This window comes from Mustela erminea, chromosome 7, assembly GCF_009829155.1.
Source record: "Mustela erminea isolate mMusErm1 chromosome 7, mMusErm1.Pri, whole genome shotgun sequence".
NCBI classification, from domain to species: Eukaryota; Metazoa; Chordata; class Mammalia; order Carnivora; family Mustelidae; genus Mustela; species Mustela erminea.
The window spans coordinates 67,399,508-67,427,100 of NC_045620.1; the positions used below are offsets into that span (position 1 = coordinate 67,399,508).

Genomic DNA, 27,593 nt, shown 5'->3' on the forward strand with positions numbered 1-27,593 from the left:
AGGCAAGGAAAACAAAAGCAAAAATAAACTATCAGGACTACACCAAAATAAAAAGCTTCTGCATAGCAAAGGAAACTATCCACAAAACTAAAAGACAACCTACTGAATGAGAAAAGGTATTTGCAAATGACATACCTGATAAAGGGTCAGTATCCAAAATAAATAAAGAATACAACTTAACAACAAAAAAATAATCTTTAAAAAATTTAAAAGTGGACAGAACACTTGAACAGATTTTCTTCAAAGAGGACATACAGATGGCCAACAAGACACATGAAAAGATGCTTGACATGACTCATCATCAGAAAAAGGCAAATCAAAATCACAATGAGATAATACCTCACATCTGTCAGAATGGTTAAAATCAACAACACAAGAAAAGAGGTGTTAATGAGGATGTGGAGAAAAAAAGGAAATCCTCATGCATTAGTGGCAGAAATGCAAACTGGAAAAGCAACTGTAGAAAACAGTACGGAGGTTCCTCAATAATTAAAAACAAACTACCCTATGACCCAGTAACTATACTATTGGGTACTCACCCAAAGAATATGAAAGCACTAATCCAGAAAATAAGACCACCCCTATGTTTACCACAGCATTATTTACAATAGCCAATAACGGAAGCAGCCCAAGTGTCCATGGATGGATGAAAGGATAAAGATGTGGTGTATACACACACACACACACACTGGAATATTATTCAGCCATAAAAAGAATGCAGTCTTGCCATTTGCAGCAACATGGATGGAGCAATAGCGTATAATGTTAAGAGAAATAATTAAGTCAGACAAAGACAAATACTATGATTTCCACCTATAGTGAATTTAGGAAACAAAACAAAGGGGGGAAAAAGACACAAACCAAAAAAACAGACTCTTAGCCACACAGAACAAAGAGATGGTTACCAGAGGGGTGAGTGGGAAGATAGATAAAATAGGTGATGGGTATTAAAGAATACACTTATGATGAGTGCTGAGGAATACATAAAATTACTGAATCATTACATTGTACAACTGAAATGAATACTATATATGAACTATACTGGAATTAAAATTTAAAAAGCAGTAACCACCATTCCCCCCAAAAGAACACTAAGATCCAAATGGTTTAAAAAACAGCCCCAAAAGGTAGACGCCACATTCCTCTCTTCCATTTTGAGATGAAGAGCTTCCTGGGGTTTAAAAAGGGATCTGTCATATTTGGACTTCTGAGAAGATGGCAGAGCAGTAAGATCCTAAGCTCATGGACACACAGTGCAACTAACTCTGGAAAAGACTCAAAAACTGGCACATGATATTTAACAGTCAATCGTAGAGAAGGCCACACTGAGAAGTACAGGAGGGGCAGAAGGGGCAGAAATGCATTTAGGAAACAAACCTCTGTGAGACTAACCTCACACAGGAGGGATACCAAAGCACCAAGGAGGGAGAGGAGCAGAATCCACAGCAGGTACCACAGGTATGGAGAACCCACACTGGAAAGATGAGTCCCCATAACATCTGGCTTTGAAAACCAGTGGGGCTTAACTTCCAAAGTTTTAAAATCAGCAGACCCTAACTCCAGGTATTTTTAAATCAGCTGGATCAGCTTCAGGAGAGCTGGAGGATAACAGAAAATTGAGTTCCCACCCTCAAAGAGCCAGCATAGCAAATACTTCTGCAGAGACACTGCAAGGCAGAAGCAGTTTGGAAAGTGCCTGGGGTAGCTCACATTTTGTGCTAGATGTGCAGGAATCTTTAGGAGACTTCAAGAACAAAAGTGCTAGCAAGTGCCATTCTTTTACCGTGGCACCCCACCCCCCCTTATAGCCAGATACTTGTGGAACCACCACAAACATTCTCTACACATATTGCTCACACCAAGTCCCACCTCTGCCTTCCCTTGCAGAGATACCACATCCAACCTGACCCACTCAGCAGGCATGCCTCCAAAGCCACATCTTCCCCAAACACCATGCAAGCAACCCCAGCAGGGACCAGTGCCACTCCAAAATGACTCCTGTCCTGGGGAGAAGGGAATATAACCATACAAACCAGTGTAGCCACAGTCCCAGCAGCCAAACCTTATAACTGGCAGTGCAGACATAGTGCCCCGCAGCTCAGTGTGCCTGCAGTCCCAGAGCACACAGACTAAGGGCAGGCATCCAATCTGACTGCTAACCTACTACAGGCCCCCTAAAAGCACAGGGACCAAACCCTGACCAAAGCAACCCAAATAGCTAAAAATGGACCCTTGCAGCCAACTAGACTAAAGGTAAATGCAATCCAGTCACACAGTAGGACCCACACAGCTACACAGGAGACATCCCTGAAGTGCCTGGTTCCAAAGAACAGAGGACACTGTGCTACAACACACCACAAAACCTCTTCATAAGGCCACTACTTTCAAGATCAGGAGATGGAGCTGATTTCCCTAATACAAAGAAACAAACACAGAGTTAGACAAAATGAGGAGACAAACTAATATGGCAAAAATGAAAGAACAGGACAAAAATCACAGCAAGAGAGCTAAATGAAATGGAGATATAAGCAATATGCCTGATAAGGGATTCAAAGTAATGGTCATAAAGATACTCACTGGCCTTGAGAAAAAAGTGGAGGATCTCAGTAAGACCTTCAACAAAGAGATAGAAAATATAAAAAAGAACCAGTCAGAGATGGAAAATTCAGTAACTGAAATTCAAAATACACTAGAACAAATTGACAGAATTGACAGCAGAAGAGAAGAGGCAGAACAACTAGCAGTGATGTGGAAGACAGAGTAATGGAAAGCAACCAAGCTGAACAGCAAAAAGTAAAAAGAATAATAAAAAATGAAAATAGGGTCAGGGAACTCAACAATATCATCAAGCACAGTAATGTTCACTTCTTAGGGATCTCAAAAGACAGAAAGCAACAGAAAACTTATTTGAAGAAATTATTGCTGAAAATTTCCCTGTTCCAGGGAGGGAACAGATATCCAGACCCAGGAAGCATGGTGAGCCCCCCACAAAATTTACCCAAGGAGGTCCACACCAACACATATACTAGTTAAAATGAAACAAGTGATAAAGAGAAAATTTTAAAAACAGCAAGAGAAAAGAAAACAGTCATACACAAGGGAAACCACATAAGCCTAACAGTTGATTTTAAAACAGAAACTTTGCAGGCTAGAATGCAGTGGCAAGATATATTCAAAGCCCTAAAAGGATAAAACACTCAACCAAGAACACTCTTGGTGTTCAGTGAGGCAATCATTCAGAATATAAAGAGAGATAATGACCTTCCCAGACAAACAAAAGTTAAAGGAGTTCATCACCACTAAACTAGGCTTACCAAACCAAACCAAACAAAACAAAACAAAAAAACATTAAAGGGAATTCTTTAAAGAAGAGTAGAAAGAACAGGCAATAATTTAGTGTAAGAAAATTATGGAAGGAAAAAATTTCACAGATATAATAAAATAAAATGCAAACATATAATAAAAGTAGACTAATCACTTACAACACCAGTATGGAGGTTAAAGCACAAAGGCAGTAAAATAAATTATAACTATAAAAATCAATCAGGAGATTCAAAGAAGTATATAAGTATGACATAATATACATAAACTGGCAGGGAAGTGGGAAGAGGCACATAGAAAAAATTCAGTGCTTTTAGAATGGGTTCAAAACTTAAGTGACCACCAATACATAGACTACACAGGATGTTCTATATGAATTTAGACTATATAGGATGTTCTATATGAACATAATGGTAACAAATTAAGAAAAAAAAACCTGTAATAGATACATAAGAAAACAAAGAGAAAGGTATCCAAGCATAACACTAACAAAATCCACCAAACCACAGAGGAAAAAGCAAGAGAAGAACTGAAAAAAAAAACCCTAAAACAAGAACAAAATGGTATTAAGTATATACTTATGAATAATCACTTTAAATGTAAATGGACTACATACTGCAATCAAAAGACAGTAAGACAAGAAGGTGACTGAATGGATAAAAAAGCAAGACCCATATATATGCTGTCTATAAGAGACTTCATTTCAGACTGAAAGACACATGCAGATTGACAATGAAGAGATGGAAAGACATGTACCATGCAAACTGAAAGTAAAAACAAAACTGGGAAAGCACAATTTCTATCTGACAAAACAGACTATGCAATAAAGACTAAAAAAAAGACAAAGGACACTACATAATGATAAAGAGAACTACCTGACAAAAGGATGTAACAATTGTATATATTTATGCACCCAATATGGGAACACCTACATATATGAAACTACTATAACAAACAGAAAGGAAGAAATTACCAGTACTACAATAATATTAGGAGATACCCACTTACAGTAATGGATATATTATCAAGACAGAAAAATCAACAAAGGAAGAATGGCTTTGAACAATAAATTAGATATATTCAGAACATTCAATCCAAAACCAGTAGTTTACACATTCCTTTCAAAGGGATTTGGGACAGTCTCTGGAACAGATCAAATAAACATTAGACCACAATGTAAGTCCCAATAAATCGGAAAAGATTGAAATCATGGCATCCATCTTTTTAAACCACAATATTATAAAACTAGAAATCAAAAGAAAAAATCTGGAAAGAACACAAATACATGAGGATAAATAATAAACTACTAAACAATGAAGCAAAGAAATCAACCAAGAAATCAAAGAGGAAATTAAAAAAATACACAGAGAACATGAAAATGAAAACATAACAGCCCAAAATCTTCAGAGGCAACAAAAGCTATTCTAATGGGAAAGTTTATAGCAACACAGGCTTATCTCAACAAGAAAAATCTCAAGTAAACAACCTAACATTTAAAGGAGCTAGAAAAAGAACAAACAAAGCCCAATGCCCACAGAAAGAAGACAATAATAGAGATTACAGCAGAAATAAATGAAACAGAGACTTAACAGTAAAACAGATCAATGAAACCAGGAGCTAGTTCTTTGAAAAGATCAAGAAAATTAATATGCCTTCAGTAAGATTCAGCAAGAAAAAAAAGAGAGACTCAAATAAATAAAATCAGAAATGAAGCAGGAGAAATAATATCAACCACTCAGAAATACAAAAGCATTTAAACTTTCATACGAGATTATGAAAGTTATATGCCAACAAATTGGACAATATGAAAGAAATGGATAAATTTCTAGAAACATACAGTTTTCCAAAACTGAATTAGGAAAAAATAGAAAATCTGAACAGATCAATTACTAGCAACAAAATTGAATCAGTAATTTTAAAACAAAAAAACAAAACACCACAACTCCCAAAAAATATAAGTCCAGGACCAGATGGCTTTATAGGTAAATTCTACCAAACATTTAAAGAGTTAATACCTATTCTTTTCAAATTATTAGGAAAAAAAAAAAGAGGGAAGCTTCAAAATTCATTCTATGAGTTCCAGCACTACCCTGACACCAAAACCAGAGGAAGGCACTAAGTAAAAGGAAAACTACAGGCCAATATCTTTCATGAACATAGATGCAAAAATCCTCAACTAAATATTAGCCAACTGAATCCAACAATATGACAAAAATAATTCACCATAATCAATGGGATTTATTCCAAGGAAGAAAGGGTGGTTCAATATACACAAATAAATCAACATCATACATCATGTTAATAAGAGAAAAGACAAAACCATAAGATCATCTCAATAAATGAAAAAGAATTTGACAAAATCCAGCATCTGTCACAATAAAAACTCTCAACAAAGTGGATTTAGTGGGAACATACCAGAACATAATAAAGACCATATATGAAAAATTAACAGCTAGCATCACACCCATGGTGAAGAACTGAGAGCTATTCCTCTAAGATCAGGAACAAGACAAGGATGTCCACTCTCACCACTGTTATTCAACCCAGGAATCAAAGTCCTAGCCACAGCAATCAGACAAGAATAAGATATAAAAGGCATCAAGATTGGTAAAGAAGAAGTAAAACTTTCACTATTTGCAGATGACATGATACTATATATAGAAAACCCCAAAGACTGCTAGAACTGAAAAATGAATTCAATAAATTCACAGGATACAAAATACACAGAAATCAGTTGCATTTCTATTCACTAATAATGAGATAGCAGAAAGAGAAATTAAACAATAATCTCATTTACAATTGCACCAAAAAGAGTAAGATACCCAGTAATAAATTTAACTAAGGAGATGAAAGATCCATACCCCAAAAACTAAAAAACACTGATGAAACAAACAGAAGATGACACAAACAAATGGAAAGGTACTACATGCTCATGGCTTCAAAGAATCCACATTGGGGCCCCTGGGTGGCTCAGTGGGTTAAGCCTCTGCCTTCAGCTCAGGTCATAATCCCAGGGTCCTGGGATTGAGCCTCGCATCAGCCTCTCTGCTCAGCGGGGAGCCTGCTTCCTCCTCTCTGCCTGCCTCTCTGCCTACTTGTGATCTCTGTCAAATAAATAAATAAAATCTTTAAAAAAAAAAAAGAATCCACATTGCTAAAACTTCCGTACTACCCAAAGCAAGCTACAGATTCAATGCAGTCTGTATCAAAATAACAATAGCATTTTTCACAGAACTAAGACAAAGAATTTAAAATCTGTATGGAATCACAAAAGACCCTAAATAGGCAAAACAATTTTGAGAAAGAGCTAAGGTGGAGGTATCATAATCCCAGATTTCAAAATATACTACAAAGCTGTACTAATCAAAACAGTATGGGAGGTACTGACATAAAAACAGATCAATGGAACAGAACAAAAAACCCAGAAATACACCTATACTTATATGGTCAATTAATCTGTGACAAAGGGGGCAAGAATATACAATGGAAAAAAGAGAGTTTCTTCAATAAATAGTATTGAGAAAACTGTACCACTTTTTTACACCATACACAAAACTAAACTCAAAATGGATTAAAGATCTAAGTATGAGTCATGGAACCACAAAAACCCCTAAAGGAAAAGATAGGCAGTAATCTCTTGAACCAATGTCTAATCCTTACCAACACTGTTTTGGAGTCGTCTCCTCACACAAGGGAAACAAAGGCAAAAATAAACTACTGGGACTATACCAAAAATAAAAAGCTTTTGCACAGCCAAGGAAACAATCAACAAAATAAAAAGATAACCTAGTGAATGGGAGAAGATATTTTTGCAAATGATATATCCAATAAGTGCCTCATATCAACTCAATACCAAAAAAACCAAAAATCTAATTTTAAAATGGGCAGAAGACCTAAGAAGATATTTTTCCAAAGAAAGCATACAGATGCCCAACAGACATAAAAAGATGTGCAACGTCATCAGGGGAATGCAAATCAAAACCACAATGAGGTATACTTCATACTTGTCAGGATAGCTAAATTTAAAAGGACAAAAAATTACAAGTGTTGTCAAGGATGTAGAGAAAAAGGGACCTTCATGCACAGTTAGTGGAAATGCAAGCCGGTGTAGCCGCTGTGGAAAACAGAATGGAGGTTCCTCAAAAAACTAAAAATAGAACTATCCATTAATTCCACCACTGGGTATTTACTCAAAGAAAAGGAAAACATGAATTCAAAAAGATATATTCACCTTTATGTTTACTGCAGCATTTTTACAATATCCAAGATATGGAAGCAATCTAAGTTTCTATCCATAAATGAATGGATCAAGATGTGGTACATACATACAATGGAATACAACTCAGTCATAAAAAAGAATGAGATCTTGCCATTGCAATGATATGGATGTACCATAAGGCTATAATGGAAAGTGAAGTAAGTCAGAGAAAGATAAATACTATACAATTTCACTGATATGTGGAATTTAAGAAACAAAACAAATAACAAAAAAGACACCCAAAAAATGGACTCTGAAGTACAGCAAATAAGCTGGCGTTTGCCAGATGGGAGGTGGGTGGGGAGATAGGTAAATAGATAAAGGGATTAAAAATATACTTATAATAAGCACTGAGTATAAAATTGTTGAATCATATTGTACACCTGAAACTAATATAACACTGCATGTTCAATTTTAAAATTAATTAAATAAAATTATTTTTAAAAGAATTTCCCATATTTGTTTCAAACAAATATTTACTGAACACCTATCAAACCCAAGGTATTATTCTAGGCGATAAGGATAATAGTGAACAACGAAGGTAAGGTCCCTCCCCTCACGGAATCAATATTCTAGCAGAGGGAAAAAGATAAATAATAAAATCTTAGCAGGTGATAGGTTCTAACAAATTAAAATGTGGCAATATTAAAAAGAGTAAGTGGGGAACAGGGAAAGGGACAGATATCTCTATAGACACCAATGTTATGGAAGGCCTCTCTTATATCACCTGAACTGATAACTAATGATAAGAAAGAGCAGATGAAGAACATTCCAGAAGAGGAAACAGCAAGGCCCCAAAGAAACAATGATCTTAACACAGTCAAGAAATAGAACAGAATGTATCTAAAGCAGAATGAGCCTATATTCAGAGAATTAATTCGCGGTCAGATCAAATGTAACCTTAAATTTAGTTTTAACTGACTATAAGAGAAAGTAACTGTAGAATTATAAGTAGGGGAGCGACATTATCCAATTTTTAATTTTAAAAAGATTACCAAATTTTGTGGCAAACAGATATAAAAGTATTCAGAGTAAAAGTGTTTTGGGGAGATCAGTTAGAAGATAGGTGCTCTGAATTAGGGTACTGGAAATGGAGCTGAGTGGACAGACTGGAGAGAGAGCACAAGTGGGGATAGCAGCAAGCAGGCAGGAGAAAGAGAAGCAGGCTCCCCACAGAGCAAGGCGCCCGACGTGGGGCTCAATCCCAGAAACCTGGGTTCATGACCTGAGCTGAAGGCAGCTACTTAATCGACTGAGCCACCCCGGCACCCCATCTACCCCAATTCTTTGTGCCCTCAATGCAGTGTTCTACAAGAACTACATAGCTCAATCGTTCAGATTGCTAATCTGATCTTCAGCTGTATCTACTGTTTATTAGTCCATCTATATGGTAATTTTAAATATAAATCGATGAAATTAGAACCAGAGATAACTAACTAATCCTTTATGAACTGGCCTCTCATCCCTCTAAAATATATTGAATATGTGTAATTTCTAAATTACATTCTTCTTGCTCTGCAAATTCAATTTCCTTGAGTATTAAGTCATTCACAATGTGGGTTTCCTTAAATATTTTGTAACCCTAGTTGTACAATACGCCCTTTACCCATCTGTAGTTGCTGTATGTATTTATTGCAGCCTGCAAATTTCATGGAAGGAACTAGAAAGGGTGTGGGTTGGGAGGGGGTGGCTGGCAGGTTTTTGTTCTTCACAAGGAATTCAAGCCCCTCTTTAGACAGTAGTTACCTGGAACATTCTCCCTCTTTAGTCTTAGGAAGACTTAACTGGTCTGAGTGCTGTTCCTTATTTAGTCAGCCTGACCACTTTATAACAATTTTTAGCAAGAAGTAGTTTTTCTTTGATCTAAAAAACAGAAGAGGCACGTGGGTGCTCAGCTGGTTAAGTGTCTGCCTTTGGCTCAGTTCATGATCTCGGGGTCCCAGGATTGAGTGAGCCCTGCATGGGGCTCCCTGTTCAGTGAGAAGTCTGCTTTTCCCTCTGCGCCCCCTCTACTCATGTTCTCGCTCTCAAATAAATACATTAAAAATCTGAAAAAGAAAAGTTCTTAATATAAAGTCCCTAAAAAGATTTTGGAGCTGCACAAAATCCCAGCATACATATACAGAATTACTTTTTCTATGTGCATTTTTCTAAATAGAAAGTATATAGTTTTCCTAGGATAGCCAAAGGGTTCTTTGACTCTAAAAATGTTAAGAACCACTGCTTATGGATTTAAGAAAGTGATTTTAATGTAAATCTGAGGGTTTTCTTATATATTTTTTTTCAAGCTGTCTGCTTTTTCTACCTCTCAAAAGTAGTGCCAGCTTGGTAACAATGCTAACTAGCAGAAATCTGGCTGACCAAGATTTCATTATATTTATGATAAAGTCATAAACAAATGGGATGGAACGTAAGTATCTTCAAAAGGGTAAGAGAATGTCACATTTACAAAATAACAAGGAGCTTCCATAGGAGAACCTGTTAGATGTTGCGAACTTTTAAATGACTTTAAAAATACTTGTACTTTCAGAATGGATAAAGAAGATATGGTCCATATAGATAATGGAATATTATGCCTCCATCAGAAAGGATGAATACCCAACTTTTGTGTCAACATGGATGGGACCAGAGGAGATTTTGCTAAGTGAAATAAGTCAAGCAGAGAGAGCCAGTTACCATATGGTTTCGCTTACTTGTGGAGCATAAGGAATAACACAGAGGACACTGGAATATGGAAAGGGGGGAGTTGGGGGAAATCAGAGGGGGAGATGAAGCATGAGAGACTGTGGACTCTGAGAAACAAACTGGGGGTTTTAGAGGGGAGAGGGGTGGGGGGTTAGGTGAGCCTGGTGGTGGGTAGGTACTAAGGAGGGCACATATTGCATGGAGCACTGGGTGTGGCGCATAAACAATGAATCTTGGAACACTGAAAAAATAAAATTAAAAAAAAAAAACTTGTAGGGGTGCCTGGGTGGCTCAGTGGGTTAAAGCCTCTGCCTTCGGCTCAGGTCATGATCTCAGAGTCCTGGGATCGAGCCCCGCATCGGGCTCTCTGCTCAGCAGGGAGCCTGCTTCCTCCTCTCTCTCTGCCTGCTTCTCTGCTTACTTGTGATCTCTGCCTGTCAAATAAATATATAAAATCTTAAAAAAAAAAAAAAACCAACTTGTACTTTCTTTTCATTTGATATTCTTATTAATGAAGACATCATCTAGACCAGCAAATGTACTAAATGACTGAGACACCCTACCCAAATAGTGATTATTAAATGGAGAGATATAATATCAACTTCAGAAATAATTAATGATTAATGTTCTAAAGAAAATAATTCAGAGTACACCACCCATCTTGTTAGTCGTTGTACATCCAGCATCTGCTGGATAATTATTTATTTAATCAATAAGGAAATGGAAGAATGAGTTAGTCTGAACATGATATTTTAAGAATTATCACTTCGTTAGGAAGGCAGAGTGCAATTTTAAATGATTCATAAAGTAGAAAGATGGCAGAACTAAAAAAAGACAAATATAAAAGCTTATGCTAATAGATCAAATAATATGAGAAAATGCAACATACACAAAAAAGCAAATACCCAAGAATCCTACTGAATTAAAAGCAGATTAAATCAGCGTTTCAGAAACATTATCACAAATATGAACCCCAGTATCTATCGGGTAATGGTTTTAACAAAAGACAAAAGACTTATTAGGGGAGCAAAACGATATTTTGCTATCTACATTTTAAAACCTCCAAAGAAAACATTAATAAAGTCAAAATAGAGGAATAAAAATAATGAAATAACAGTAAGTAGGGCCCACAAGGAAAATTAAACGTCTGGCAGTTTTAACAAGAGCAAAAAAATAAACAATAAACTATATTTTCACTATATGAGAAAAAAAGTAAACCAAAGTATTTCTATTATTGTCTGAAAGGTTAAACGAAAGCGATTATATGCCTTCCAGCTCTTTAAGAAAAAGCAGGGGCAAACAGAAAAAAACCTCTCTTGATGAGACTGTGAGAACTATTAATGTAGAAAGAAAACACAAGAAAAAAAAGTCACCTCAAATTTTCAAAACAGAAAAATTAAAAAGGTTTAAACATTTTTCTGCCTGGAGATGGGGCTTAAACCGGATTTCTCATGCCTATATACTCTGATGTATGGCAAAAAATATCTAACTCCTTTCAATGTAAACGAATCCTAAGTTATTATGCAGAGAGAAGGAATTTTTCTTCTTTGACCTGCCAGACTTCTAATGGTCAATGTTATACTCCAAGATCCAATTAAAACCAGCAGTACAACCACAGTAAAAAACAAAATAAACATACCTCCTGTTCTTCCGTTACCAATCTGCAGAGCAGGCTGAAGGCTTCTTTCATTTTGCAATAAATGAGGCAAATGATAATAAATACTTGGCACTTGAAGAGATTTTTTGCTTGTTAACTCCTTTAATAGCTTAAGAGTATTATCTAAAACAGAAAAGCATAATTAATGATCGCCTTACTTACAGAAGTTACTGATTTTACAAATATAGCAGTAAAAATTTATGAGCACTAGAACTAAAGAATTTTCTTTCCTGATTTCATACTTTGGTGAATAAGATCTCCATTTAAAATGAAAAAAGACACTTCTGCAACCAGAGTTTCACAGAGTCCCAATGTTGATACCACTCTGAAGAAGCCAAAGTACCATGAGAAGACAGAATGCTTTCATCATGGAATGCTTTCATCGTTTGCTGTTAAAAAGGTTCAGTTCAGAACTCAGGCCCTGCAGAACACACTCAAAACATGCTACCCGTTTACGAAAATGTAATAAGCACATTCACCACAATAACTTTCACTCCCCTTATGCTATTCTATTTTACTGAATTTTCAAATGGAAGATTTTTTTTCTTTCAAAAAAAAAAAAGTACAATAATTTAAACAGCACAATTTGAGAATGCCCTATACAGATCCTAATTTTCAAGTAGATTTTCTGGGTTTTTTTTGAGGACTTAATGAACCCTTTAACATAATATGAAATAAAAACTCAATCTAGTAGGCAATATTGTTTTACAGTTCCAACTCTATTTTAATTTAACCTTTTAAATATGGAAGTTGGGAGTAAGGATTTAAAGCCTCAAAGATTTCAGGCAAAACTATCTGAAAACTCCATTAAAAATATGACAAGAATCAACAATTCACAAAAGAAATGCAAATGACTGTTATACTTAATCTCACAAGTAAAGAAACAATTATAAATTACAAGACACTAGTTTCAACCTATCAACTTAGCATAAGTTGATAATAGTATTAAATACTGGTGATAATGTGATACATGTTTCAGCTCTTCAGCTATTCAGGAGAGCATCAAAAACCCTAAAACAAGTCTGCTTTACTAGTCAATAATTTCCCTTTTAGAAATTTCACTTTTATGCATGCAACAAGTATTTATCTATTTTGTCCCAGCGACTGTGTCATGTGTTTAGAAATGAACAAGCCATTAAAACATAGATCCCTGTTTTTAAGGAAATCATAATGTAATGAAATAACATAAGGGCTACCAGAAATGTGACCAATTTATACACAAAGTTGTTCATCGCAGAGTTAGAAATTGGGGAGAAAAAACAATATAGGAAAATCCTATTTGCCTAATATTAGAAAAATATTTAATTCATTATGGTATATGATTAACTGACATATGGCTAATGAAAATAGCATTTTTGAAGAATATTCAAAGACACAGTGAAATATTAATAGCCTAATTTCAAAAGTTAAAACGAGGCTCTAACACCCAATCACAATTTTGAAGAAAAACGTAAGTGGAAAAAAGACTAGAAGGAAACAAAAAATGTTAGCAGAAATCAACTGGCAGCAGGCTTATGGGTGCTTTATTTTTTTTTTATTATCTATCCCATTCCATAATTTTAAGTGTTACTGTGCCGTAACACACATTTCACAATCAGGAGGGGAAACATGCAGCATGAAAATTTAAAATAAGGTCAGGTAGTGAATCCAAGACAAGAGGAATGAATGATAAAGGATAGGAAAAGATGCTGCTAAATGAAAAAATATATTAATTCTGAAAGATTACATAAATTCTGAGGCAACTGATTACATACACATGTCAATTTAATTATTAGACTAATGAAAACACAGAAACAGAGAGGATAATTGTCACTCATCTTACTCTAACCACAAGTTGTCAGAGAAGCAACAGATCAGATACCCCCAAAAGTGCACACTGTAATAAAACCATATTTTTTTCCCTGTAAGTCAGAGATAAGAGTACTAATTGTTTCAAATAGCTCAAAGGTTCTCCAGAGTCTATCTGAGGCCCATACAGGTCACAACATAAACATGTAAAAACACAAAATTAAATTTTAATCTCATTTGGAATATGGTTTTTAAAAGATCTGGCTTTTTGCTATGGTCGGTGAAATTTATCCAACTGAAACTTAAATCAATATTATGTTACTCTCTTAAAATCAAAGTGAGTAACTAATCACAACTGTTTTATTATAATTTACCATGACAGGGAAGGTTTGTGTGATGTCTCTCTCTGGAAACAGTAATAAATGCTGGCTGATAAGCTACTTTACACGACTTTCAAATAAATTACGTCACGTAACCCTTTGAAAATAATAATTTTTATAAAACTAAAAATATCATTTGTACCTGAAAATTTATTTAATGGATCCTTACTTCCATTTGCTTCTGCTCCTACACGCTTGAACTGCTGTACAATGGCATTTAATTCAGAAGAGCGCTGAGAGATTCTATGTTCAGCTATTCGAAGACGTTCTTTCAAGGCAAGAAACTCTCGTTGATAAGCAATCAGTTTTTCTAGAAGCAAAACCAGAAGTTTTTAATGTATTAAAAAAAAAAAAAAAAAACAAAACTATAAGATCAGAATTTTTACAGTCACATTTTTCCAGAAAGATATTCATTTGTGTATTGCTACAGAACTGAAAATAAAAAAGAGCCCCAACCAGTTATATATAAAAAAGCCTGCACTAATGTAATGCTTCTTTTTTATTTTTTTCCCTTTCTTAGCATGAGAAAGCAATTTATTTTTTTTTTTCCTGAGGCTGTAAACTTTTTTTTTTTTGGTTTAAGTTCAAGTTAGTAAACATAGAGTGTATTACTAGTTTCAGGGGTAGAATTTAGTGATTCATCAGTTGCATATCACACCCAGCGCTCATTACATCAAGTGCCCTCCTTAGTGCCCATCACCCAGTTACCCCAACCCCCACCCACCTCCCCTCCAGCAACCCTCAGTTTGTTCCCTAAAGTTAAGATTCTCTTATGTTTTGTCTCCCTCTCTGTTTTTGTCTTTTCTTATTTTTCCTTTCCTTCCCCTATGTTCATCTGTTGCTCTTTATATCTGTAAGAATGCAAGCACTTTCAACTAAGCACTTAACAATGGAAAGACAAGGATAAAAGGATGAAAAGTTTTTAGAATTAACACTTCAAGCATAATACTAACATCATTTCTCAAAAGGTCCAAACAACTATAAAAACCTTATTTGTGGGGCGCCTGGGTGGCTCAGTTGGTTAAGCGTCTGCCTTCAGCTTGGGTTATGATCCTGGGATCTGGGATGGAGCCCGGAATGGAGCCCCGCATTGAGCCAGCACTGCGCCCTGCATCTTGCTCCCTGCTCAGCAGGGAGCCCGTTTCTCCCTCTCCCTCTGCCTGCCTCTCTGCTTGCTTGTGCTCTCTCTGTCAAATAAATAAAATCTTAAAAAAAAAAAAAAAGAAGAAGACCTTATTTGTATTAAGAGAGAGATAAAGTATTGAAACTGATGATAATGTATCTAATAATAAATTACCATTTATAGCATCATCATTTATTTCCATAGGCCGTTTCCTCTGTACTTCCTATTCTGCCAAGATTTCCCTAGGCCAGACTTTGGCCAAATTCCTGATTCCTAAAAACTCTACCAGGCAGATGTAAAAATCAACTGGGATGACCCCCGTTAAAAATCATCCTTTTTTAATTTGAGAGAATCACAGGTCAGGAAAACCTGGTCTAGGAAATAAAAGTGGATTTTATGAGGATAAATGTAGGCATTGAAACAACCGGCTCAGAGGGACAAAGTGCAGAGTGAGAAGAGCCCTAAGGACAGAGCCTGACATAGAAATCCAAGGGATGGTGGGAGAAAAAGCATTCATTAACCACGATCAGCAATGCTGAAAGATAGCTGAGGCTATGGGATAGGAAGAGTAACTCCACAACCTCATTAAAGTAAGAGAAACCCTAACAATGGTTTTCAACTTTGTATCAAGTTAGGTAGGCTACTATTTTGACATCTAAACAAAACACACTTCAGAAAGACTGCTTTTTACTTAATATTATTATCTCGGCTTTATTCAAGGATAGACTCAATAAGAAACAGACTTACAAAAAATAAATCTGCATGTTTCATAAAGCTAGTCTTAAAAACAGGCAATTATGTTGTTCTTTGTCCCTTACACAAAAGCCCACACAGTAAACATCTCTTCAGAATTTTGTGGCAGGGGGAAAAAAAAGTCTACCCTGCTCAACTGTCATTTTTCCTTATATTGAACAATGACAGACATGTAAACAGCTGTATTTCCCCTTAACTTGCTGGTTTTAGGAGGGAAGGAACGACAAAGCAGGCTGTAATTAGGTCAGACCTCAAGGGAGTTTCCAGGTAACCAGCAAGGTCCTAATGACTGACCTGGGTAGTGGCCCAATAAAATTCATTACTATGCATTCATAGTTTAGGCACTTGTCCATATGTATAAACTCATTAAATAAATGAAATGTCAAAAAGATGCTATTCACAAACACGAAACTATCAACAATTATATTCTAACAAATACTGTAACAATTGTAACAAGAGATACACAAGATTCATGTAATGAAAACTACAAACCCCTTACTGACACCTGTAAGAATAAATGAAATCATTGCTTAATCCTAAGTGAGAAGACTCAAACTTGTAAAAAAAATTATAATAATAAAATAAATTTAAAAATAAAAATGAATTCTACCATAAATTAAATAATAAATTCAGTTCAATACCTTTCAAATAAATAATGAAACTTCTTTGGAATATGACTTTTTTACACGTGATCCTAAAATTCACCTAGAGGAGAGAATGTGTTTAAAGAGGGGAAAAAAGGGCACCTGGGTGGCTCAGTGGGTTAAAGCCTCTGCCTTCGGCTCAGGTCACCATCCCAGGGTCCTGAGATCGAGCCCCGCATCAGGCTCTCTGCTCAGCAGGGATCCTGTTTCCCCCTCTCTCTGCCTGCCTCTCTGCCTACTTGTGATCTTGTCTGTCAAATAAATAAATAAAATCTTTTAAAAAAATAAATAAATAATAAAGGGGAACTCGCTCTGAGATCAGAACACACTGGAAGGCTATAGAAATTAAAACACTGTGGACCACCAGGTCCGGAAAGTGTGGACAAGAGCCGATTACATGAAGCAGGCGGTGTCCAAAATCAGCACTAGTGAACAGTCCTTTCAGTTCTTCCCTCTCTCAGCAAGTTAAAATCCTCTTGCGAACAGTCACGCAGTGCTGAGATTGTGGTTTCTTGACACCACCCACCCAAAAGAGAATTAGAACTCTCTGGAGGATAAGTTTAAGATGAACCTGAAACAATCTGGTATAAAATAAGAAAATGCTATTTTAAAAACACCACCACCACCACCACCACCACCACCACCACCACCACCACCACCACCACAGGACTTGCTGAAAGGGCACAGCAAGGTACCTGAGGGGCTCCTAACCAAATTAGGGACAAATTTAAGCACAAAACAAATACTGATAGTAACAAATAAGGGAAATAGGTTTCTTTATAGCAGAATGCCAACTAATAAATGAAGAAGGAAGGATTAATGTTGGAAAAATCACCATTTCGCAGCTATCACAGAAATAACTGATTCAGGCAAAAATTGAAAATGGATCCTTAGACCAGCAGGTGAGAGTGTGCTGAGGAAAGAGCTATGTATTTCACCTCCAAGTATCTCCCCACAAAGTGCTCATTACTTACAAAGGGAAAAATATGCTAACGTTACCATGGAGAAACCTGGTAGATACTTTGCTTAAGTGATCAAAGTTCCCATCAGCAACCAGAAAACAGACATGACATGACTGCTGATGTGAGGCACAGAGGACACGCCTTATTCTTGTGGCATTCCTGCCAAAAATACATAATCTGAATCTAATCTCAAGGAAACATCAGATGCATCCAAACTGAGAGACAAGGTACAAAATAAAAAGCTCATACTATAAAAAAAAAAAGTCACGGCCATCGAAGACAAAAGGCTCATGAGGAACTGCCACAGATGAAGAGATGAAGGAGCCATGAAAACCCAATGCAAAACACAGTCCTGGGCAGAAACCTGGACCAGAAAAGCTAAACCCTACAAAGAACATTACTGGGGGGAAAAAAACAGAATATAGGCTAAAGACAAGATACTACGCCAAAGTTAAATTTCCCTAAATTAGATTTTCATACTGAAGTATTTTGCAGAATTCCTTGTTCCTAGGAAATAAACATTAAATTAGTTAGGGATTAAAAAAGCATGATTTCTGTAATTTATACCCAAATAGTGCTGAAAAGAAACAAATTATCTCAAATAGGTGACAGAGACAAAATAGTCACAAGAGGTGAGATCTATAAAGCATTTTGTGCTGCCCTTGTAACTCTTCTTCATTTGAAACTTAAAAAAATAAATAAATAAAAAATAAATTAGGACTGGAAGGCATACAGGTTAGGTCTTTTAGCAGCTCTGGATTGGGTGGGATATGGACCTGAAGGCAGTCTCTGTCCTTCTATGCATTTTCTTGGTACTTTTTTGAAACCACCTTCCCAGAGGCCAGCTTCACCAAATAGGGAGAGTAACCATTACCACCAGAGAAACGCCCCCAGCCCTTACTCCAAAACACTGTTCTGCTCTGAGGTGGCCAGGCCATGCTCCTGAAAAGATCCTTTGGGCCCATGGAGTACTGGATAAAGCCCTAAGTAGTTCCTGTCAGCCCAGATGCTAGTGCTGCTGTTAGCCCAAAGTCCACAGCTATGAGAGGGCTCTAAATGGATCATTTCCCATCTCTCATCCTTGGTTTCTAACTACATATTTCCATATTTAAAGGGTTCTCTCCAGACATCACAGCAAGTCCGTACTCCATCTACAATGCCAGGTCAATGAATTAAAGTATGCGTGGTAAAGCCCTTAGCTAGACCTGCTAGGATACCACAGAACACTGCTGGCTCCTTTCAACAGAGAAGAGTTATAATTTCCCCACAGCCCCCCTTGGAATGCAGTCTATCCTCTATCATCTACCCAAACACAGGCTCACTAGTGATTTCTAGAATATGGGAAGCTATATTTCCCATAGTTTTATGCTGCTCCCTTAAGGAGAGTAATAGATCATCCCAGAAGTTCAAACTTTAGCATAAAAGACAAAAAAATTCCTTCAAATTAGTGATCACATGTTTGATGATTCTCTGTTCTCAACATTAGTAACATAATTCTTATTTTTGCTTTTCTTTAATCATTTAAATCAGTTTCTACTGGGGGATTGGCAGGAAACTGTAGGAACTCTTACACTATCATCTTACTAGGAAATGTCTAGTTTTGTTTCTTTTGTTTTTATTGTAGACCGATTATAACTTTTTTTAATTGTAGAAAATTATATATCCAGATGAGACAATGAAAGTACAAATCATGCTGCATGAACCTAAGACTCTGAAACATACAAAATTTCCAAAGAAATCACTTTAATTCCTTCCAAGCAAATAATCAAGCCAGTTTTCCAGAGAAAAGTGTACCTATAGTTCCTCAAAGACTTATCAGGTTGACCCATATGAAACTGCTGATATTTGATCTATTTTTTACAAAAATGTCAATTTCATGTGGCTCAACAATTTAAAAATAACAGCTTTGGACCCAACAATTTAATTTAAAAATGCATGAATATAGATGAAAAACTAACAAAAATAAAAACTAATATCCAATATGTAATATATAAAAACAGAACAAAAAATTTCATTTTTCAAGCAACAGTACCTCTTTATTAGCAAGATGTGGGGGACACCACTGAATTCTATGAGCTAACATTAAAAACCAGCTTTTTATATTAAAACTAAAATTACCAAAAATTAAACCCACTTTTAAATTTTATTTTAAAATATATTAAACAATAAAGTTCTGACACTGAGAAGAACGTTGATAAATAGTCTGGTCCATCCCTCTGTCCTTTAGTACTACAACAAACCACTTCACACAGATAAATATTTAAATACATATATATGTGTGTGTGTGTGTGTGTGTGTGTACACACACACACACACACACACACACACACACACATATGGAGATCCCTCAGGAATAGATTCCACAATTTAACAAGCTTTACTTTTCAGGAAGTCATGGCCTTTGAAAAACATTTCACTTTACATTCATCATTCTTAGACAACCATTTTTTTTAAAAAAGAAGGCCCAGATGAAATTATGGGCAGTTTCTCATTTAAAAATCTCTTAAAAAATAAAAGAACTGCTGGGGAAGGTATGTGCTATGGTGAGTGCTTTGAAGTGTTTAAACCTGGTGATTCACAGACCTGTACCCCTGGGGCTAATAATACATTATATGTTAATTAAAAAAAAATAATAAAAAAGAACTGGATTCAGAAAGGGTTTAAAAGAACTAGTCTAGAAAAGCCAAAAGACAAGTGAGCAGGACTCTAAAGGACATAGGTTGAATGGGATTTGAACAGACAATTCTAATTAGAACGGATATAGCTAAAAGTTACAAACAAGAAGAGGTATCTCATTCTCTAATGTTCCCATGCCTAAGAACCACCTGGAAGAGATTGTTAAAACAAAACTCTGGACCCCCACCTCAGAGATTTTAATTCAGTAGGTATGACATGGTGCTTAAGAATTTTTTTTTTTAAGATTTTATTTATTTATTTGACAGAGAGAAATCACAAGCAGGCAGAGAGGCAGGCAGAGAGAGAGAGGGAAGCAGGCTCCGCGCTGAGCAGAGAGCCCGATGCGGGACTCGATCCCAGGACCCTGAGATCATGACCTGAGCCGAAGGCAGCGGCTTAACCCACTGAGCCACCCAGGCGCCCCGGTGCTTAAGAATTTTAAACAAGCGGGGCAACCTGGATGGCTCAGTTGGTTAAGTGTCTGACTCTTAATTTTGGGTCAGATCATGATCTCAGGGTTGTGATGTTGAGCCCCATGTCGGGCTCCATACTGGGCATGGGACCTGGGTAAGATTCTCTTTCTCCCTCTACCCCTGCCCCACGCCTCTTAAGATTTTTTTTCAAACAAGCTCCAAGGTGAAGCTTAGACATCTACCGAGCAGCACTAAGGTAACCAATACTGACCTCAATCTAGGTCTAGACTCAAGCAGCCGGGAAATCTGTATAGCTCTGCTCTACTCTCTACTAGCTGCTTCTCCTCTCTCTGGCTTACATGTTAAAGGATCCAGGGACAGAAGGTTCTGGACATAATCCTCAAAATTACATTTGGAGCACAAAGGGATTTCAAAACATCCAGTGGACACCTATTTCTAAAGTCTTCTTAAGAATTATGAAGAATTACCAAAATCATTCCTTGTTTCTGGAATATTCCACTCAGGATCCATCATACAAGCATGGATTAGAAAAGACCAGCACCCTTCTAAACTCAAAGGGAAAATGTGGTTCACAGATACACAGAACCATATACTGCATTTAAAATAAAACAATGAATAAAATTCCTTTGTTCCCGGGGCACCTGGGTGGCTCAGTGGGTTAAAGCCTCTGCCTTCGGCTCTGGTCATGATCTCAGGGTCCTGGGATCGAGCCCTGCATCGGGCTCTCTGATCAGTGGGGAGACTGTTTCCTCCTCTCTCTCTCTCTGCCTGCCTCTCTGCCTACTTGTAATCTCTGTCTGTCAAATTAAAAAAAAAAAAAATAAAATTCCTTTGTTCCCTTACATAATGTTTTCACTATGCTTACAAAACAGAATTCTAACTAGTGAATGAATACCACCAGATAAGCTACAGTTGAGAAGTTTTCTAGAATAAAATCATTACTTGCGAGTTGTCCCCTAAGTAATATAATCATTAACAATGTCATTCAAAAGAGACTTCCAGGTAGAGGTTTAATAAGTTAAAATTTATCCACTGACCTTATAAAGCACAATCCCTTAAGATAATCAAATGATGCTGCATATACCTGTTACAACAGACTCCTAGAAATATTTTCTTAATCTAAATAGCTGCAAATAATTTTGAGTTCTCTGAGGACAGGGAAATCTCTTCTTAGCAATTATCCTGAAGTCCCAAATTCCATTATCATAGTGAAAGGAGATGGAAAAACAATAAACCACATAACTTAGGAAAATGCTTACTATACTATACTTAGCCATATGTTTATGACCATTCTTTACTTTCAAAATATATCAACAATGATTTTATCAAACCCAATTTTTAAAAATTCAACAAGCTATAAGGAGCTCCGAGTAAATATTAGACAGTTACGAACTCTTTTCCCTGAGTACTTAAACTTATGAGCAGATGCTTTTCCAAAAAAGTGCTTTGTCCCCAAAGGAAAAATTTTATTCTAGAAGATATAATAGTATGTCTTCTCCCATGAAGAATCACTCAAAACAGGGCGTTATATTCTACATTAGAATCATCTTTATTTAAAATGCAGAATACTGGGCACCTGGGTGGCTCAGTGCATTAAGCCTCTGCCTCCGGCTCAGGTCATGATCTCAGGGTCCTGGGACCAAGACCCACGTCAGGCTCTCTGCTCAGCGAGGAGACTGCTCCCCACTCCAACCCTGCTCCCTGCCTGTCTCTATGCCTACTTGTGATCTCTCTCTGTCAAATAAATAAAATCTAAAAAAAAAAAAAAAAAAAAGGAAGAACACTGACCATTAGCCAATCCTACACTACGAATTAGCCCTACCAACGAACATCATGTCCTCTTGCTGTAGCTCGCTAGATCTGATTATTTCTTTTAGGATCTATTTCATGCTTTCTTCTTCCCTCTTTACTTTCCTCTTGTTTCTTATTTTCCACCTTTCTCCCATAACAGTTTTCAGCAAAACCCTTTTCAAATTCTTCTGTGTTTCTTTCTGGACTTCTCATTTTCATCCACAAACTTCATATCTCTCACCTCTTTCTTCTTTCCTATTATTCACACTACCCACCCCCTCATCTACCCTGCAATATCCCCACTTTTTCTGCTGTGTTTGTTTTAAATTACTGAGGACTTTTTTCTCCAATTGACATAAGCAGTCCATTTACCTGGAGGTATTAATTTTGCCGTCTTTTGTCTCACTGAAAACAATTGAGAATTTAGGATTTTTCCTTCTTGGAACCACAGTGGCAAGGGAAAAAAAAGGTAATTAGCAGGAAAACATTTCACAATTACTCGATAAATCAGAAAATAGATGGGGAGACAAGTAATATCACTCTGAACTCCAATAATGTTGGTGAAATTGATTATAAAAGTGAAATCTCAGACTATGACTTTCCAGATGATAATATCATGAATGAATTTCATCAAGTTCAAGATCAAGGCTTCTAGTTACAGATCAAAACAGAGATGCCCCTAGCCTTCCCACTAAATATAATAAAAACCCTGTACATTACATATTACAACAAAGAAGACTCAAGTAGAGAGAAGAAAGGAGTTAGAAGTGACAGTGGAACCCAAGGAACAGCACAACAGTGAGTTCTCACAGTTTCTTCTTTTTGCTTGGTATATTCCAGATTGAGTACTGGAGAAGCCAGCAGCATGGAAACACCACAGGAGCACACAAAAACACCCCAAGAAAAATTTGCTCTCTCCAGACAAAGGACTAAGGATGGAGCAACCTAGCAAGAGGGAAAACTTTTAGACAATAAACACTGTATTTCTGACCAAACACCATGAAAACAACCACGGTCCCATCTCCACGCCACTGGCAAAAGCCAACCACAGAGTCTAGACCTCCACCATTGTCCAACTGTAACAAGGTCACACACACACACACACACACACACACACGCACACACTGATGGTATCAGAAAAGACTGTGTGCAGGGCATCTGGGTGGTACAGTCAGTTGAGCGTCCAACTCTTGGTTTCAGCGCAGGTCATGATCTCAAGCACATGAGATCGAGCCCCACAACAGCCTCCAAACTCAGCACAGAGTCTGCTTCAGATTCTCTCTCTCTGCCCCTCAAGCTCGCTTTCTCTCTAAAATAAATAAACTCTTAAAAAGAAAAAAAAAGGGAAAAGGAAAAGACTGTGTGAAGAGTGGGGACTTACATTATCCTTCAACAGTAATGTGCCCCCCCCCCCCCCCCCCCCCGCCCCGCAAATGCTTATCAGTAGAGACCACATGGAAAACAGTGACAGGGTACTTCCTCCTCTGCCAGCCAAACTTAGTGTCATCAGATGCCTGATAGGGAACCAATCTCCCACCTCTGCAACAAAAATAAGGAGCCCCTTCCCACCTGGTATCAACAGAGGCCAAGTGAGGAAGATGGATTTCTACCTCAGGCAGTAATAAGGTGGCACTCCACCTTTGCCTCCAAATCCAAAATTGGTGTCAGAAAAGATCAGCTAAGGGGCATTTGGGTGGCTCAATCATTTAAGCATCTGAGTTCAGATCAGGTCATGATCTCAGGGTTCTGAAATCAAGCCCTACGTCAGGCTCCCCACTCATGTGGGGAATCTGCTTCTGTCTCTTCCTCTGCCCCTCTCCTGGCTCATGTTCTGTCTCTCTCTCAAATAAATAAAATCAAAAAAGAAAAAAGAAAAGAAAGAAGGCCAGCTAAGGCAGACAACTTAAACAAGACCCAGAGTCTCATAACATAATACTCAAAATGCCCTGGATAGCTGAAAATCACCCATCATACTAAGAATCAGTAAATCTCAAACTGAGAGAGAAAAGACAATCAGTAAATGTTAACACCAAGATGACACAGATGTTGGAGTTACCTGACAAAGATTTTTTTAATTTTCTTTAATTTTTTAATTTTTTTTATTAACATGTAATGTATTATTAGCCCCAGGGGTACAGGTCTGTGAATCGCCAGGTTTACACACTTCACAGCACTCACCACAGCACATACCTTCCCCAATGTCCATAACCCCACCACCCTGATAAAGATTTTAAAGCAGCCATCATAAAAATGTTTCAATGGGCAAATTTTTAAAAAAACTGAAGAAAAAAAAAAAAGAAACCCTATGCAAAGAAATCAAAGACAGAAGTTATAGAAACAAATGAAAATTTTACAACAGAAAATACCATAACTGAATTTTTAAAAGATTTAATGTATGGACTGAATAGCAGAATGGAAAAGAAGAAAGTGTTGGTGAATCTTGAGAAAGACAACCAAAATTGCTCCCCAATTTGAATAACAAAGAGAAAACAGACCAGAAAAAAAACATTCTCAGGAACCTTTGAAACTGTAACAAATGATCTGAGATCTAACATTCTTGTCAGGAAAAGATAAAGAGAGTAGGCTGGGAAAAGCAGTAGAAAAAATAATGGCTAGAACTTCCCAAATTAGGCAAAAGATGTAAACACACATAAAGATGTAAGAAGCTAAAAAAATAACAAAAAGATAAACCCAAAGAAACCTATGCCAAGAAACAAAATAAATGAACTTCAGAAAATTAGAGACAAAGAAAAAAAATTGATAGCAGCCAGAGAGAAATGACACATTCCAGTGGAAAAAAATAATTATTATTTGAGTAACTGCAGATTTCTCCTCAGAAATCATGGCAGCCAGAAAAAGATGGCATGACATTTTTCAAGTACTGGGGGAGGGGGTGTGGGGTGGGGGAGCCTCAGCAGGTGGAGGCGGGGAAGAAGGAAAAAAAAAAAAAAAAGAACTATCAACCCCAAATTTCACCTGGCAAAACTATCAAATAAGACATTCCCAAAGGAAAACCAATGGAAATTTTCATCAGCAAAGCGACCCTTTCAAAATGGCTAAAAGGAAGTTCTTGAAATGGAAAGGATAAAAGAAGGAATCTTGCAACACCAGGAAAGAAAGAACTCAAAGAGCAAAAATAGGATAAATACAGGGGCACCTGGGTGGCTCAGTCTTTAAGCAGCTGCTTTCGGCTCGGGTCATGATCCCAGGGTCCTGGGATCGAGTCCCACATCAGGCCTGCTTCTCCCTCTCCCACTCTCCCTGTTTGTGTTCCCTCTCTGGCTATCACTCTCTCTGTCAAATAAATAAATAAAATCTTTAAAAAAAATAGGATAAACACAATGAGGTTTTCAAATTATGTTTGGTGGCTGAAGCAAAAGTATAACATTGTCTACGTACATTCTCAATGTAGAGAAAATATTTTAAAACAATTATAAACTATGGAGGGTAAAGGGGCTTTAAAGGATGTAGGTTTCCATACTACACTTAAACTGATAAAATGCCAACAGCAGTAAACTGCCATATATATATATATATATATATATATATATCTCACACCTAGAGCAACCAGTAAAATACCTGTATGAAGGGATACACTCAAAACACTACAGATAAATAATAATGTAGTTTTTTAAATATTCAAGCAACCCTTACGCTGTTAGGAAAATAGAGAAACTACAAAAAAAGAGAGACTAGTGAATAAAAATAATATGACAAAACTTTATAAAGCCTAACATCACTAATCACATTAAATGCTAATATTCTAAAAATACCAAATAAAAGAGATTGATAGAGTGGATTAAAAATACATAATCCAGGGGTGCCTGGGTGGTGCAGTCAGTTTGAATGCCTGACTCTTGGTTTCAGCTCAGTTTCTGATCTCAGGGTTGTGGGATCAAGCCCCACACAGGGCTCCACATGCAGCAGGGAGTTTGCTATGACTCACTCTCTCTCTCTCCCCCTCTTCCTCCACCCCCCCAAAAATAAAAATAAAATCTTTAAAAAAATACATAATCCAATTATATGCTATTCATACCATGGAAGGTCACTCAGAAATTAAAAGGAACACAGGGTGCCTGGGCGGCTCAGTCCGTTAAGCGTCTGCCTTGAGCTCAGGTTGCTATCCTAGGGTCCTGGGATCCAGCAGAGCCTTGGGCTTCCCACTGATCAAGGAGTCTGCTTCTCCTTCTCCCCTTCTTCCTCATTGTGTGTGCTTATTCTCTCCCGCTCTCTCTCAAATAAATGAACAAAATCTTAAAAAATAAAAATAAAAAAGCACACGGGGCGCCTGGGTGGCTCAGTGGGTTAAAGCCTCTGCCTTCGGCTCAGGTCATGATCCCAGTATCCTGGGATCGAGCCCCGCGTCGGGCTCTCTGCTTAGCAGGGAGCCTGCTTCCTCCTCTCTCTGCCTGCCTCTCTGCCTACTTGTAATCTCTGTCTGTCAAATAAATAAATAAAATCTTTAAAAAAAAATAAAAAAGCACAAACACCCAACAACTTGGATGGTCTTCAATTACAGTGAGCGAAAAACAAACTGTAGTAGGTCGCATACTATGTGATTCTATTTGTGTAACATTTTCAACATAACAAAGTTATAGTAAGGAGTAAAAGATCAGTGGTTTTCAAGGGTCAGGGAGGTAGGCAGGAGCATGGGTGACAATAAAGGGGTAGCACAAAGGAGATCTTTATGGTGATAAAATTGTTCTTTACCCTGGGTGGTGGTGGTGGTGGTGGTGAAGAGAATCCGTACAAGTGATAATATGGCAAAGAACTATACACACCCATAGTACCAATGTCAATTTCCCATTTTGGCATTGTACATTACACATACATAACTTAAAACAAGTAACCATTAGAGAGAAATGGGTGAAGGTTACATTGTATCCCTCTGCACCATCTGCAGCTTCCTGTAATTCTCTAATTTTAAATAGTTTTCTAAGAAGCAAAACAAAAAAGAACCAGTGGATGAACAATAATTTCTAAGGACAAAAAGGAAACACAGCATTTTCATCCAGTTGGTCATATAACTGGACAGACATCCTCACAAGATCTGCCATAAAAAGCGAGAACATCCTGTTTTGCTAAAAGGATGAATGATGGTCTTCTCTTGTCTAGCATGTA

General features: G+C 37.0%; 1 protein-coding gene across 8 annotated transcripts in view; it reads right to left on the reverse strand.

Moving 5' to 3' along the window:
* MGAT4A (alpha-1,3-mannosyl-glycoprotein 4-beta-N-acetylglucosaminyltransferase A) overlaps positions 1–27,593 on the reverse strand; it is a 151,238-nt gene that overhangs the window by 50,236 nt on the left and 73,409 nt on the right. For 5 of the 8 annotated variants that reach the window (XM_032352003.1, XM_032352002.1, XM_032352005.1 and 2 more), the window contains exons 3-5: positions 14,232–14,399; positions 11,904–12,044; positions 2,578–2,613 (exon numbers count right to left, since the gene is read on the reverse strand). In XM_032352003.1, the coding sequence (XP_032207894.1) occupies positions 2,578–2,613; positions 11,904–12,044; positions 14,232–14,399 (345 nt within the window). The remainder of the gene's footprint in view (positions 1–2,577; positions 2,614–11,903; positions 12,045–14,231; positions 14,400–27,593) is intronic. The other 3 variants (XM_032352007.1, XM_032352009.1, XM_032352008.1) reach the window with 3 other exon arrangements.